The sequence below is a fragment of the Dicentrarchus labrax genome, unplaced genomic scaffold (assembly GCF_905237075.1).
Source record: "Dicentrarchus labrax unplaced genomic scaffold, dlabrax2021, whole genome shotgun sequence".
Classification (NCBI taxonomy): domain Eukaryota; kingdom Metazoa; phylum Chordata; class Actinopteri; family Moronidae; genus Dicentrarchus; species Dicentrarchus labrax.
The window spans coordinates 7,051,540-7,064,241 of record NW_026136712.1 but is presented as its reverse complement, the minus strand read 5'-3'; the positions used below and the strand labels follow the sequence as shown (position 1 = coordinate 7,064,241).

The 12,702-nt window shown below is 39.2% G+C and overlaps 1 protein-coding gene across 2 annotated transcripts; it reads right to left on the bottom strand.

The window, feature by feature from the left end:
* Nucleotides 1-1,861: 1,861 nt before the first annotated feature.
* Nucleotides 1,862-5,980, bottom strand: lrrc18b (leucine rich repeat containing 18b). Of its 2 annotated transcripts, none has more exons than XM_051417906.1 (3): nt 5,674-5,980; nt 5,078-5,339; nt 1,862-3,848 (listed from the first exon to the last, which is right to left on the bottom strand). In XM_051417906.1, exons 2-3 carry the CDS (start codon nt 5,333-5,335, stop codon nt 3,417-3,419), a joined length of 690 nt encoding a protein of 229 aa, XP_051273866.1. In that variant the 5' UTR covers nt 5,336-5,339; nt 5,674-5,980; the 3' UTR covers nt 1,862-3,416. The 2 variants fall into 2 exon arrangements, with proteins under 2 accessions (XP_051273866.1, XP_051273867.1); XM_051417907.1 differs by having other exon boundaries at nt 5,078-5,336.
* Nucleotides 5,981-12,702: the final 6,722 nt, after the last annotated feature.

Genomic DNA, 12,702 nt, shown 5'->3' with positions numbered 1-12,702 from the left:
TGACTGTTGACTTAGCATTACTTATTGATCGTCACCGACTGACTGTGATTTATATTTTATATAAATAACACTAATAATGAAATAACAATGTATGTCTCTATATATCTAGATTATATAATTTTGTCATCTGTCATTTTTTTTTTTATTGTGAACCTATTTATGATGATGTGAAGTACTTAAATTTATCAGATACTTATGTTACATGAATGTTAGTATATAAACATTTTCTTTGCACATTTTGTTAATTAGAACCCTCTCTCTCTAATAAGTAACAGTCCAGTGACTGAAGCTCTCATCACACCTCCTTTAACTAGAAGGAAGGAAATAAATTGGTGCTTGTTAAGAGTAGTGTGACCGACTGAAGAGACACAGCAGACAGATGTTTTCCCTTGAGATCTGTCTGTCTCTATGTCTGTCTGTCTGTCTCTCTCTCTCTCTGTAACCCATTCTCTGCCCCCATTACCCTCCCTCACTACCCTTTCACTGACAATTAGCACAGGGCCATGACTTCATCTACTAATGGTTATGAGAGGAGCTGACAGGACAGCAGACTGAGGCGTATGCAATATGGATGGAAGCCTTCTGCCTGTCTGACTGTGTTTCTGTCTCTTTGTCTGAATTGTCTTACTCAGTCCTTTTGTCAGGTCACAGTTGTGGCACATAAGCATTTTTCAGAAGAAAGACGGCCTCTAACTCTGAAGGCATAATAAAAGGTGAGTTTAAGGTCAGAGTCAGGAACCTAAGACTGTGGGTCTATAGGGAGCCAAAGTCCTCATACATAATAAATCCCATCTAGCTGCTAGCTACTGGGCCGGCACGTGCGAATATATCGGCAGTCGACGGTTGTTGGACTGGTGCTGCCCAATAGCCCAACCCTGACACATAAAAGACAAAGTTAGTGAGAGAGAGAAAGATGGGGGAGCATTTAGCAGCTGCAGTTGGTGGATATTGGACTAAAATTTGCCAGCTGGGGGTCTAGCTCCAAATGGATGCTAATGTTGCTCCATGTGTGCGGGTTGTGTTAGTAATCAAATGTTTGCTATCACATTCACCATATCAACCTTTACAAGGATATAGTGTCTGTGTTGTTTTCACAGTCTGTGGGATACATCAATTAATGCAGGTCTAAGTCATTTTTTCATTATAACGTCAATGTGAATTCAGAATACCTCTAAAGCAATACAGCTGTGATGTCTGGAATTAATGTGGTAATTATTTCATTTTACTTCTACTACTAAAAATGGTACCGTTGATACATAAAAATGGAAATGCTTTTAGAACCTTTAGCATATGGAAAGCCCTACAATCCTTTTTGAGTTCCTGGTTTCATTTCAGATAATGTAACAAAGTCCAAGAGCCCTCTGTCTCAGCCAATAAAGGAGCTGGGGCCATGCAATCAAAACTAATTAGATTCTATTTGTGGCCACATTGCTTTGCCTCTACAATACTGCAATCTTGTTTCATTCATTCTGCCTGCCTGTGTGTGTTTGGTTGATTGACATACAAGAGAGACCGGGGGGGGGAGCGACTGATGGAATGGCTGAGGAAAAAAGCAGGGGGGAACAAACAGACAGCACTTGTATGTGTGTGCATGTGTGTGAATTGATTTTCAATAGCACTGACAGTGCTCGTGTGTATGGGAGTGGTGCCCAAAGAGCATTAGACTGTTCAGCTGTAACAGACCTCCAGCTCTAGCTGCACACTAGTAAACCAAGCTGTGATCAACCATGAAAATACCCAAACAGATATAAATACAACCATGGCTTTAACTTGAGGTTTGTTGAGAGAGAATGAATATTTTGACATACCAAGTTTTATCACTGCTTTAAGGTAGGGGACAAAAAGTAAACGTAAGACAAGAATAGATAGATCATATATTTCAAACAGGATAAAGCAGCTGTAATGTGGTGTAAACATTAATTTAACAGAAACAGACAAATCAGAAAAAAAATCCATAAAATGGTTACAGCTATAAATACAGTAGTGGTCAATACCTTAAATCTGCCTCGAGCAGCATTTTTTAATTTGTTTGAAATGGTGGAGTTTTTCAACCATTATAAAGGATCATAGGTATATAGGTACCTCTGTCTTTCCTTTACGTCTCACAATATGAGTCAATACCAGGGAGCTTGCTTCCTAATGAACCTATCGGCTGAGATCTTAATCCAGTCTCCTCAGCACTCTTCAGCTCAGCGATGTGGTGAAAAGTGGGTGACACGGCCTCTGAGGTTATTTGCCATTTTCAGATTGTATTGATTGTTTGTGTGGACGCAGTAAGGACGATGAGAAGAGGTTGTGAAAGAGAATTGATCTTTATCAGGAGAGGAAGAAACAGGGCAGAAGCTATGGTCTTCATCCCTTCGAAACAATGTTTTCTAAGACAGCGGCTGAATAAATTATGCTTACTCTTTAAACGTAGATTCACACTGCTGTGACTCAGTTAATTTTACTTTATTTCCTACAGTGAAGATTGCATATGATGTGCAGCCCTGCCTTTTTTCAAGACCTTTCAAATAAACACATTAGTTTCCTTGACAGTGCTAACGCTGTATTGACACAATACTTTTAATGTAATGAAAGTCATAATTTATTGCTTGTGAAACATTCGGAATCAATGACAGAAAGCTGCTACTGGTACTCAGTGGGTATTTGTGGCCTCTAGTGGTCTTTGCTGCCCTCTAGGCCAAATTGTCAACACCTGCAGTACAGTACAAAGTATTTACAGAACATTTTCCTTTGTTCATTTTCATTGAGTTAAAACTTGCTTGAGAATTGTATTTTAACACTACGTCCTACTATAAACCATAGGTAATCACAAAAGTGAAACCGGATTAGGTTTCTGTCATCAAGGAGGCCCACTGGAAATGAAGCTAATTTCTTTTAACAATGTGAAACCTTAGAAGGGTGAGATGGTCTGTTGGTTAAAATTGGAGCTGAACGAGAAATGTGAGTTAAAAAATGATGTGTTCAGAAGCATCCACATCCCTGAAAAACACTCAATCGACCTTTTCCACAGCCATTTTGACATAAAATAGTAGGATAAACACAGGCGCTACCAATGATTTATTTAGTGTGATTGGTAACCTGTGTTTACCCTACACTTTAATGTAAAAATGGCTGCTGTAAAAAAGGTCTATTGATACCAGCTGTACAAAAGTCAGTTTGTAACAATGTTAGTGCATCATGTAATCTAGTGGATGTTTAATTAGGCTTGTTACTGTTAAAACTGCAGATGGTGCTGTAGTGCATGTTAAAACTTTACAATTAGGGTACAGTACAGCGTGAAATCAGCTCATGTGCTTGGGTTTTAAACTGGTAATAAATAATGATTTGAAATTGAAATGTGTTTTTAAACTGAAACCAATCTCTACATCTCTCTGTCTTCCTGGGTCACAAAAGTTGGGTATACTCAGTAATTAGGGCTCATATTTTCTTTCTTCCACATCCTCCAGCTTCTTCCTCTCAGTTTGGCACTTATTCAGGCAGTCCCCACACAGGAAGCTCTCCTTGACCAGGTAAAGCCTCTCTGTTATCGCGATTGACTCATGGCTGGGTGACTGCTCAGAGATGATGGGGTTCCTGTCCAGGTTGACCTTCTCCAGCTTGTCCAGCCTCGTGAGGCAGCCGGGGACGCGGGTGAATCGGTTGTCAGAGAGGCCGATGTGGCGGAGCTCCTTCAGTGCACCAATGGAGGCAGGGAGAGCGTCCAGATGGTTGAGACCGAGGTTGAGCGTGTGGAGTTTCTTCAGCAGGCCGATCTCACTGGGAAGGCTCGTCAGACGGTTGTTACACAGGTTCAAGAGCATCAGGTTCTGGAGACGGCCGATAGTCGCAGGGATCTGCTCCAGCTGCAATAAAAACATATTCTGTAATATAACATATGATACATACTACAATTTCAAATTAAATTTTGTCCTGGAATTGTAATCTCCTTTTTCTTATATTTTTCTTAATGCTCTTTTTTTTATGTATTGTAAGAGAACAGAAAATGCCCTGTATAAAAAGAAATGTTTGACACAGTGGCAACCAACCAGACACTTATCCATTAAAAAACTGAATTTTGGCAGCTAAACTCGCATCAAACACCTTATCATCCAATCCAATCCAATCCAACTTTATTTGTTAAGCACTCTAAAACAACCAAAGTTGACCAAAGTGCTGTACAGGAGAATAAATAAGACATCATAAATAAAAGACATAACAGCTCATGGACACGGTAACACAACAAAGCTCCATTACCAACTGCACAACTGCCCCCGGGGCACCAGACCCTCAGTGGGCCCGAAGGCCCCTCCAGGTTCACCGTGTGTTGTTTGGGTTAATTTATTGTGTACACCACAAATAGCACAATACGAACAGAAATCACAGGGCCCTTAAAGTGACTCCGGCATTATTAGAGATTTTGAGGCCCCATCTTGTACAGAGGCCATGAGTTACATTTTTATTTATTTACTATATTATTTCAGTTTATCTTGTTCTTATATGGACACACAGTATAGTCAATATTTATAACTGACTATATGTCCATAAAACACACACACTACAAAGAAGAAACATGGTCAATATAGCCAACAGTTTGCCCTGCAGCCCTCTAGAGGATTAATCCAGCCCTGCTTAAAACATACAGTGCCACAAACAGTGAACATACAAATATAAAAAGATAAATCACAGGACCAGCAAAGGGCTCAAGAAGCCAGTTCCAGTGCACTAGACTGAGTAAAAAAATCATTTTTGAAACATATGGTACAAAGTAAAACAGTGTCTGAAAAATGAAACCACATTAGAAAGTTTGTCACTACTGAAAGTGAAGATAAAACACAATAAGGCATTTAAGAGTCATCAACATGCATGGTAAAAACACATGTTTTTCAAACTCACAACCTCAGTAAAGCTTTTGGGGCTGAGCAGAGATAACCCTGATGACATCCTTTGAGTCATTTTCTCAGATCTGCCAAAGCTCTTTCAGAGCCTCAGAATATGTAGAGAGAGAATATCTCTAAGCTAACAAAGACATTAGGTCAAATAAACCAAAGGCGCTTGTTGAAGAATCTTTTCCTCAATTTTCCATCATACTCACATAGTTGCTGTGCAGATCCAAAACACAGATGCTGATGAATTGTTCAATAAAGTCCGGGACCTTTCTGATCATGTTCCTGCTCAGGTCCAGTTCATCCATGTCACACAGCTTCTGGATGCACTTTGGCACGGTGGAGATCTCCTTGAAACTGAGGTCCAGACTGCGTTTCCCATCCAGCGCCAACTGCACGCAGTTCTGAGCCATTTTCAAGGTGATTGTCTTACCTTTAGCCTGTTTGGTTTTCTTTCCCTTGGCCATTCTGCTGCAGGGAGATACAGGACAGTGACGAGGTCTGTAGTTAACAGTAATCAATAATGCGCCGTGACCGAGGAGTTGACAGTAGAACCGGCCAGCAAGATTATGTTACCCAACACAGTCCAGCCAGCTGAGTCAAGTTTTACCTTTCTCCCGAGATAAAATATCCGTAACATTATCACCATTGTTCCATGACAAAGCACATCAGCTAACACTTTGCCGGTGCTTTATTCTAGTGTGTTTACAATTTGTAATCAGTGTACAGAACTGTAGAAAAACAACACTGTGCTAATTTAAGGACACATAGTGTTGTACCTACTGCATCCTAACAACATTCTTACCAGCATTAATGAGTCCACGTCCTTTGATCCGACACACTGAATACCAGGAAAGGAGAGGAGACTGAAGGGAATAAGACTCCACAGACACGTTGTGCTGTTTCAGTGTCACTTGACTCCCTCTTTCTCCAGGATAATAATTATACAAGATGTCAGAGTAGAGAGTTGTAAATAACGCTAAGCCTGCCAAATCCGATTTCTGTAGTTAGACAAGAAAAGAGTTGACAAGTTGTGCAGTGGCTGTTTGTCAGACAGATTGCAGCGCCAGCCTGGACTCAGACATGGGATTTGTTTTCTTTTGTTCCCAGGCAACTGCTGTTTGCTCTCAGTGGACTTTATGGCTGTGAGCAGCTACAGTGGGACACTTTGTTATTGGGTGGAAGAAATTTTAAAAGATTACAGTAACTGTTTCTAGGATTATTCTGTTTCAAATAAAAATCACATATGACAGGGTATATATGTTGTACACGGATTGTATGAGGAAGTGAAGGATGTGATTTTCCTCAATGGCCACTGAAAAAGAGCAGAGTGACTGATCTGTTCATCACATATGGGATTTTGATGAGCTTCACTGGAAAAAATATCTGTGGAAAACACCAACATAGTCCAAAAGACTGATAAGAGTAAAATTTGGCAGTGGATTTTGTATCCTGGTTATTTATTTATTTACTTTTTCTTCTTCCAAACCTCACTGCAAAACATTAACTATTCCAGCTCCGCTCCAATATTCAAATCTCCATGTTAACGTTAAAGGTCCAAAGAAGGCTGAGCTGTATTAAAATTCATTGCCAAATGCCACTGAAGTCAGCTGTTCGTATTAGGCGGACCAATTTTAAAATGTTATTATTAAAATAAAATTCTATAAAATTATAATTACTTTTATTACTTTGATGATTAATTGAAAGAGATATTGCAGTATACATTCTAGTGGTTCATTTATTGTAACAGTAATGTGCTATAAACATCTCTAAAACCATTTTCCAAACAAGGATTTATTTAATATTTTTTATTTTATTATATACCTTAAATGTAAATTGGCTGTCTTTGCTGCAGCCAGTGCAGTCTTCATAGATTGGTTCTATATATGCTTCCTATTAGAAATGCATTTCAATAAAAAAAAACTCACACTACAGCTACTACTGCACAGGCCATTCCTTGTTTTATGTGTAAGATTTTATGTATTATTGTGCTCTGATAATATCCCAAATATCCTACATGAATTATCATGAAATGTCAAAAAAAAATTGCGAAATGCACATTGAAAAAAAATACATGGTATATAAATATAATTAAACTAAACAGTGCTGAACCTTTTACCCAAGCTGTGATATGATACAGCAGTCACATGGCTACATTGATCTCTCTCTCTCTCTCTCTCTCTCTCTCTCTCTCTCCTACACACACACACACACACACACTCACATGCATGCACTCACACAGACTTCTGTCAGTAGTAATGTATCACATACTGGAGTTGCACCTCAGACATTACACAGCTGTGACCTAGTCTACACTTACCCTGATGCATTTCATATGATGCACTTTCCCCTGATGTGAATGCCACGCAGTATCTCCTTTCAGCCAGTAGGTGGTGCTGTCCTAGTATAAATCAAAGTTAGTTATGACATTCACTCTACCTTGAAGTCAGTTCAGTTCCCAGTCAGACACTGCAAGGTGAAACATCTCTGAAATTAGGTTTCTTACTGTTGTTTAGGAAAATTAGAAACCCACTGTGTGGATTATAAATTAAACCGATGAATTGGGATGTTTGTGATGTGAAACAGTGCTGGCAGTCATATAACCAAGTAATTCAAGTTATGCTGCTCTTGTGAACGTTTTAAACTGTCACCTTTGAGTGTTTCCAGACTTACCAGGAAGTGGTATCAGGTGCATGATGTCAAGATAAAAAGACGCAGACTGTTTGATAAAGACCTAAAGAGATGTTGAGTTTAAAAGATGAAATAAATTGAAAGAAGATTAGATAAATGTCAATATTTCATTTAAAGGTCAACACCGACTTTGTAACTGTATTGTAGCTTGAAAATATTGTCAGAATAATTTCATTATCAACTAATCTGGTTGCTTTAAAGAACTACAAATAGGTATTTCTCATGAAAGACACTTAAATATGTCACAGAGTAGGAAAAGCACATGTGTAAATTCAAAAATAATTTAGCTGGCAGCTAATGCATACAGATGTGAGTACAGTACAGTACCTGATTAATTAGGTATTCTAACCAAGAATGAGGCTAACTAATTATTCAACCCTAGTCAAATGTTTTGGCCTGCATGCTAACCTATGGAGCCACAGAAAGGGATATCATATGCATGTAAACACACCATAGCAGTAAATATCAGGAATCCCACAGAGAGACAGAAATCTGCTTGGGTTAGAGGTTAGATTCCACCGTGCCTGTCAGAGCAAAAGCAGCCGTGCTATTGCAGAGTGCGGAAAAAGTAGCCACAAAATGCCATATTTTCGGTAATGTTAAACTCCAGACAAACCCAAGCCTTTTTTTTAACTTCCTTTTTCTTTTTGCCCAAGTCTTCCACCCAGACCTCCCCATCTGTTGCTGTTGGATTTCCTCTTATTTATTTATTTGTAATTATCCCGAATCAGCAGGCGACACTATAATATGGTGTGTAAGCCTGAGTAATTTCCCCTCAGCAGTGTGAAATACAGGCCAGCAGATAGGCAGGTCACACTGGAGGAAATGGTGCTGACCTAATTGAGTGAGGTAGCGCACACAGCAGTTCAGATTACATCTAATGATTCATAATGTGAGTGTGTGTGTGTGTGTGTTTGTGTGATTCAGGAGCGTGACATAGGCTGCGACAGACGGAGGCAAAGAAAGAAAGAAAAACCTTTTTAACTTTTTTTTTTACATAACATTAAACATTTGACAACAACCCACTGCTATCCATCACATACATTAACTAGCATTTTAATAATAGGTGTACTAGCAGACAAGACACAAACTAGAGTTAGCTAGGGTATGCTACTGTAGCTAACAAGCTAAGCAACACTTATACAGAGTTAACTAGGGTTTGATAGAGCTAACAAGCTAAATAACAATTACTCTGTTAGCTAGGGTATGCTACTGTAGTTACCCTACAAAATAGCACTTATACAGGGTTAGCTATTGTTTGCTATAGCTAACAAGCTAAATAACAATTACTCGGTTAGCTAGGGTTTGTTACTGTAGCTAACAAGCAAACAACACTTATACAGGGTTAGCTATCGTTTGCTATACAACAGACAAAATACCAAATACTCTGTTAGCTAGGGTTTGTTACTCATAACACTTTATTAAATGGAGATTGGCTCTAACAGGATGCGTGTTTCTGTGACTTCGCCAATTTTAAACCTCCAAAAAGGTATGCTAATGACGGAGATTCAAACATACAGCAACAAAGATATAGATGTAATAATAGATAATAATAACAAAGACAGACCGAGCACTGACGTCATGTATGTTATCATCCTTGTATTTCATTTACTAACTTGCCAGCAAGGATTTCCTTTGTTTCACTCACTCATTTCCTTCCTTCATGTCTTCTTTCATAGCTGCTTGACAGCATTTTCAAGCACTTTGCTGCTGGTCACCACCATGGTTTATACACAAACATATCATCCAAGTGTCTTGTTACTGTTACTTATTTGTACAGATACATTCATATATATTTGTATATATTATATACATATATATATATGATTTGGGAGGACTTTGTATTGCCTTTAATTGGAAGTGACAGTTAGTATAGACTTGGGTGACAGGAAAGGGGGGAGAGAAAGGGGACGACACACAGCAAAGGGCCCCAGGTCGGACTAAACCCATGGGTGCTACAGCAAGGACTCAGACCCGGCTCCAGCAGGTGGGTCACCAGGGCGCCCTATACAGTCATAATTATTGTCCCTAAGGTTTCCAGCTGTCAGTTGAGCCTGTTTTAGTTGATGTTTTATTTAATTATTTATTTATTTTGACGTTTATCTGATTTAACCTCATGACTTTGTGAATAATACTGTTTACCTGTGTACATATTACTAGATTAGATTAGATTAGATGGATACTTTATTCATCACCAAGAGGAAATTCTGTTTCTTTTAAAACTTTATGTACCTTGTAAAAGTTGACTTTGCATCAGCTCAATCCACATACAGTCTTCTTCACACGTGGGAGCTGTCCACTGTTTTTGGTCTTTTATTAGTGACTATTATTGCGCAACTCCACAATGACTCCAAACTTACTTTACCTTCCTCTGCAGTTTCTGGTTCCCTCTGTTAATAAAAAAGATTCCATCGAAGCAGTTTAAAAGGGAAATAAGAGCATGACACCAGAACAAAACTGAGAAGTGATCAGTTACAATTTAACACCATGTATGGCATGTGATCCTTTTCATGCAGGAAACCTTAGGGACATTAATAATGAATGTATAGGGCGCTCTGGTGTCTAACCTGGTGGAGCTGGCGCCCTGTATGCCGGGTCTGAGTCCTTGCTGCAGCACCCATTGGTTTAGTCTGACCTGTGGCCCTTTACTGTGTGTCGTGCCCTTTCTCTCCCCCCTTTCCTGTCACTCTATACTAACTGTTACTTCCCGTTTAGTCCTGGTGGATTCATGCAAAGGCCATTAGGAGGACTAGAACGAGGCAGAGGAGTTGGATTTTTTCACAGATTACCTGTCTCATGCTCTATTGTTGGGACACAGTGACTTGACTTTATAAAAGTTACCTACTGCAGCTTTAACCGGCAACACTGGGTTACTTTGTGATTCTTCCTTTCCATCATGCTTTCTGCATACTTTGTCTTCTTTTATGAACTATTGTTCAGGCCTTCAAAACAAATCCAAACAAGAGTAAAGCTGCTTTTGTGCAGAGATGAGTGATAGCTTGTTGGACATGTTTAGGAAAGCTGGCACCGCGGGGGCAGAGGCATTCATGTGTTTATCTAAGCTCTGAATGGATGTGGCTTTCCTTTCCTCTAACTATGTGACTTGTCTTTGCTTCAGGGCTGCAAATCCAAAGCGCTCCTTTCCTTTCTGTCAATGTTTGTCTACGTTTCTTTCAGGAAAGCTCAACATGGACTTGACATAGGCGTTTGAGAAAGTGTTTTTGGGTGCGTGAGTCAATTAGTCATGTGGTAGTTGTTTGTATATGATGGATATAATGACTGGGTCAGGATTAGTTTGTTGGCACTGTGTATACAGAAATGTCTTTGACTGTCTCAGAGCCTAAATTATAAGATATAAAGTCATCAGTCATGAATGTTCCTAATTGTTTCCGCTAACTTGCCAGAGGAAATTAGTTCAGCGCACCGTGTGAACATAAAACTAAAAACAAATTTCTATAAACCTGAATATATTATTTGCATCTACTGTTCACTCGGTTTGCAGTAGCATCTTGTTTCCTGACTTCCCATTGTATTTGCTCTAGTTATGAATTGATCTTCTCTCCCTCAGTGTAGTTTACTTTTTTAAATCATGCAAGAAAACAGTCATCCTTTTTTATTTACATTTATTTTTATTTTATTAGTAGGTTGGTGTTTTTAATTTGTGCATAAAAAAACCCTGTAAATGGCGAATATTAGAAAAATTATCAAACTCAAACTTTGCAAAAGCCTTTTAGGTGGAAAACCTGTGAAGTAAAGCCAATGTGAAGTGTCTTAAACCTGCATTCCATTTAATAGCCAGCAGGGGGCAGCTCCATGGGCTGTAATATAAACCGAAACATGGCAGTCTTATGTAAAAGTTACCCGACTTCTCACTTATTTATTAGCTCAGTAAACAGTTTCCTATGAGTTTATGGTCTCAGTTGCTAGTTTCAAGTTCTTCTGATGTTCACCTCTAAATTATGGTTATATTTATAGATAATAATAAATTGAATAAATCATGAGTACATGAAGCATGTGATTTAAACATCTACTAAGGCTGAGAGACAAAAAAGGCTGGCTAATCATCAGATCTGTTTGGAGGATAAGGAGACTGTAACGTTCCTCAAATTAACCCATGAAACATAAATACCATTTTTCCATTGTGCGTTCTACATTGTTTTCCACAGTTTTCTTACTCTAATAATCCAAACTTAAATAACAGTTTCTTTCACAGAAATAAATGACATGCTGAGATATAGGCCAACTGGATGTATATATTTTTAAAGTTTTCTTACTCCCCTTACAATCAAGAAGGCCTCTCAACCCTGTGTTAAGCTTTGGCGACCACTAGCAGGAATTGGAACACAGAAAAACACAGGGATCCCTCATCCTGACTTCATCGCTTTGCACCCACACGACTGTCCTCACTGACTGTTAACAATCTTAAAAGCCATTATAGTATGATGTCATCATTTTGGGAATCCAAAGGAGTGAAAGGCAGCCAGCCGGTGAGCCTGAGACAAGCTGTTTCTCATTAGTGCTGCTTGGCCTGCACTCCCATACAACAGCAATAGCTCTGATAGATGACAGTCGCCCTTGCTGTAGACTAATAAATCTTGTAGTTACTGTGTGTCTGTCAAACAAATCCAGTTGTGAGACAAATAGGAAAAAGCGGTTGGATTCAAAACAATAAGTGCAGATACCGTCATCCACCACTATTCTTGATAAAGGCCGAGATATTAACAGTTTAGCAGAAATGCAAAGGGGCAAACTGTCTTTTCCTTCCCCTTCCAGAACTTTTTTTTGTGTATTATCATCCAGTAACAGATAGGGGCTGTCGTCTTTGGTGACTCATACAATATACTACAAATAGTTGCACGGGCCAGATGATGGCTTCCTTTAAAGCAGCAGTTTGTTTCTCAGCAGGAGTCCTACACTCTTCCTGTGTTTTCCATTGTGTTTTGAAGAAGATCAAACAACCGCAAACCCACTAAGTTCAGAGGCTCATGGTCAACATCCAAGTGGGCCTGGTTGAAGACCTTAACTGTATGGTTTGTGTGGACATGGCCTTTGAGTAGTCGTGTATGCTTACAGAAGGGATAAAAGAGGAAGAGGTCACTCTTCCAACATGGACTGACCATTCAACACTGGACACTAGATCCGA

What these genes read in the sequence shown, in the direction of transcription:
- lrrc18b (XM_051417906.1), bottom strand. Translation starts at nt 5,335, where the DNA reads ATGGCCAAGGGAAAGAAAACCAAACAGGCTAAAGGTAAGACAATCACC. An exon ending in TGGATCTGCACAGCAACTAT is followed by an intron (nt 3,849 to 5,077) that starts GTGAGTATGATG and finishes TTTTTATTGCAG; the next exon opens with CTGGAGCAGATCCCTGCGAC.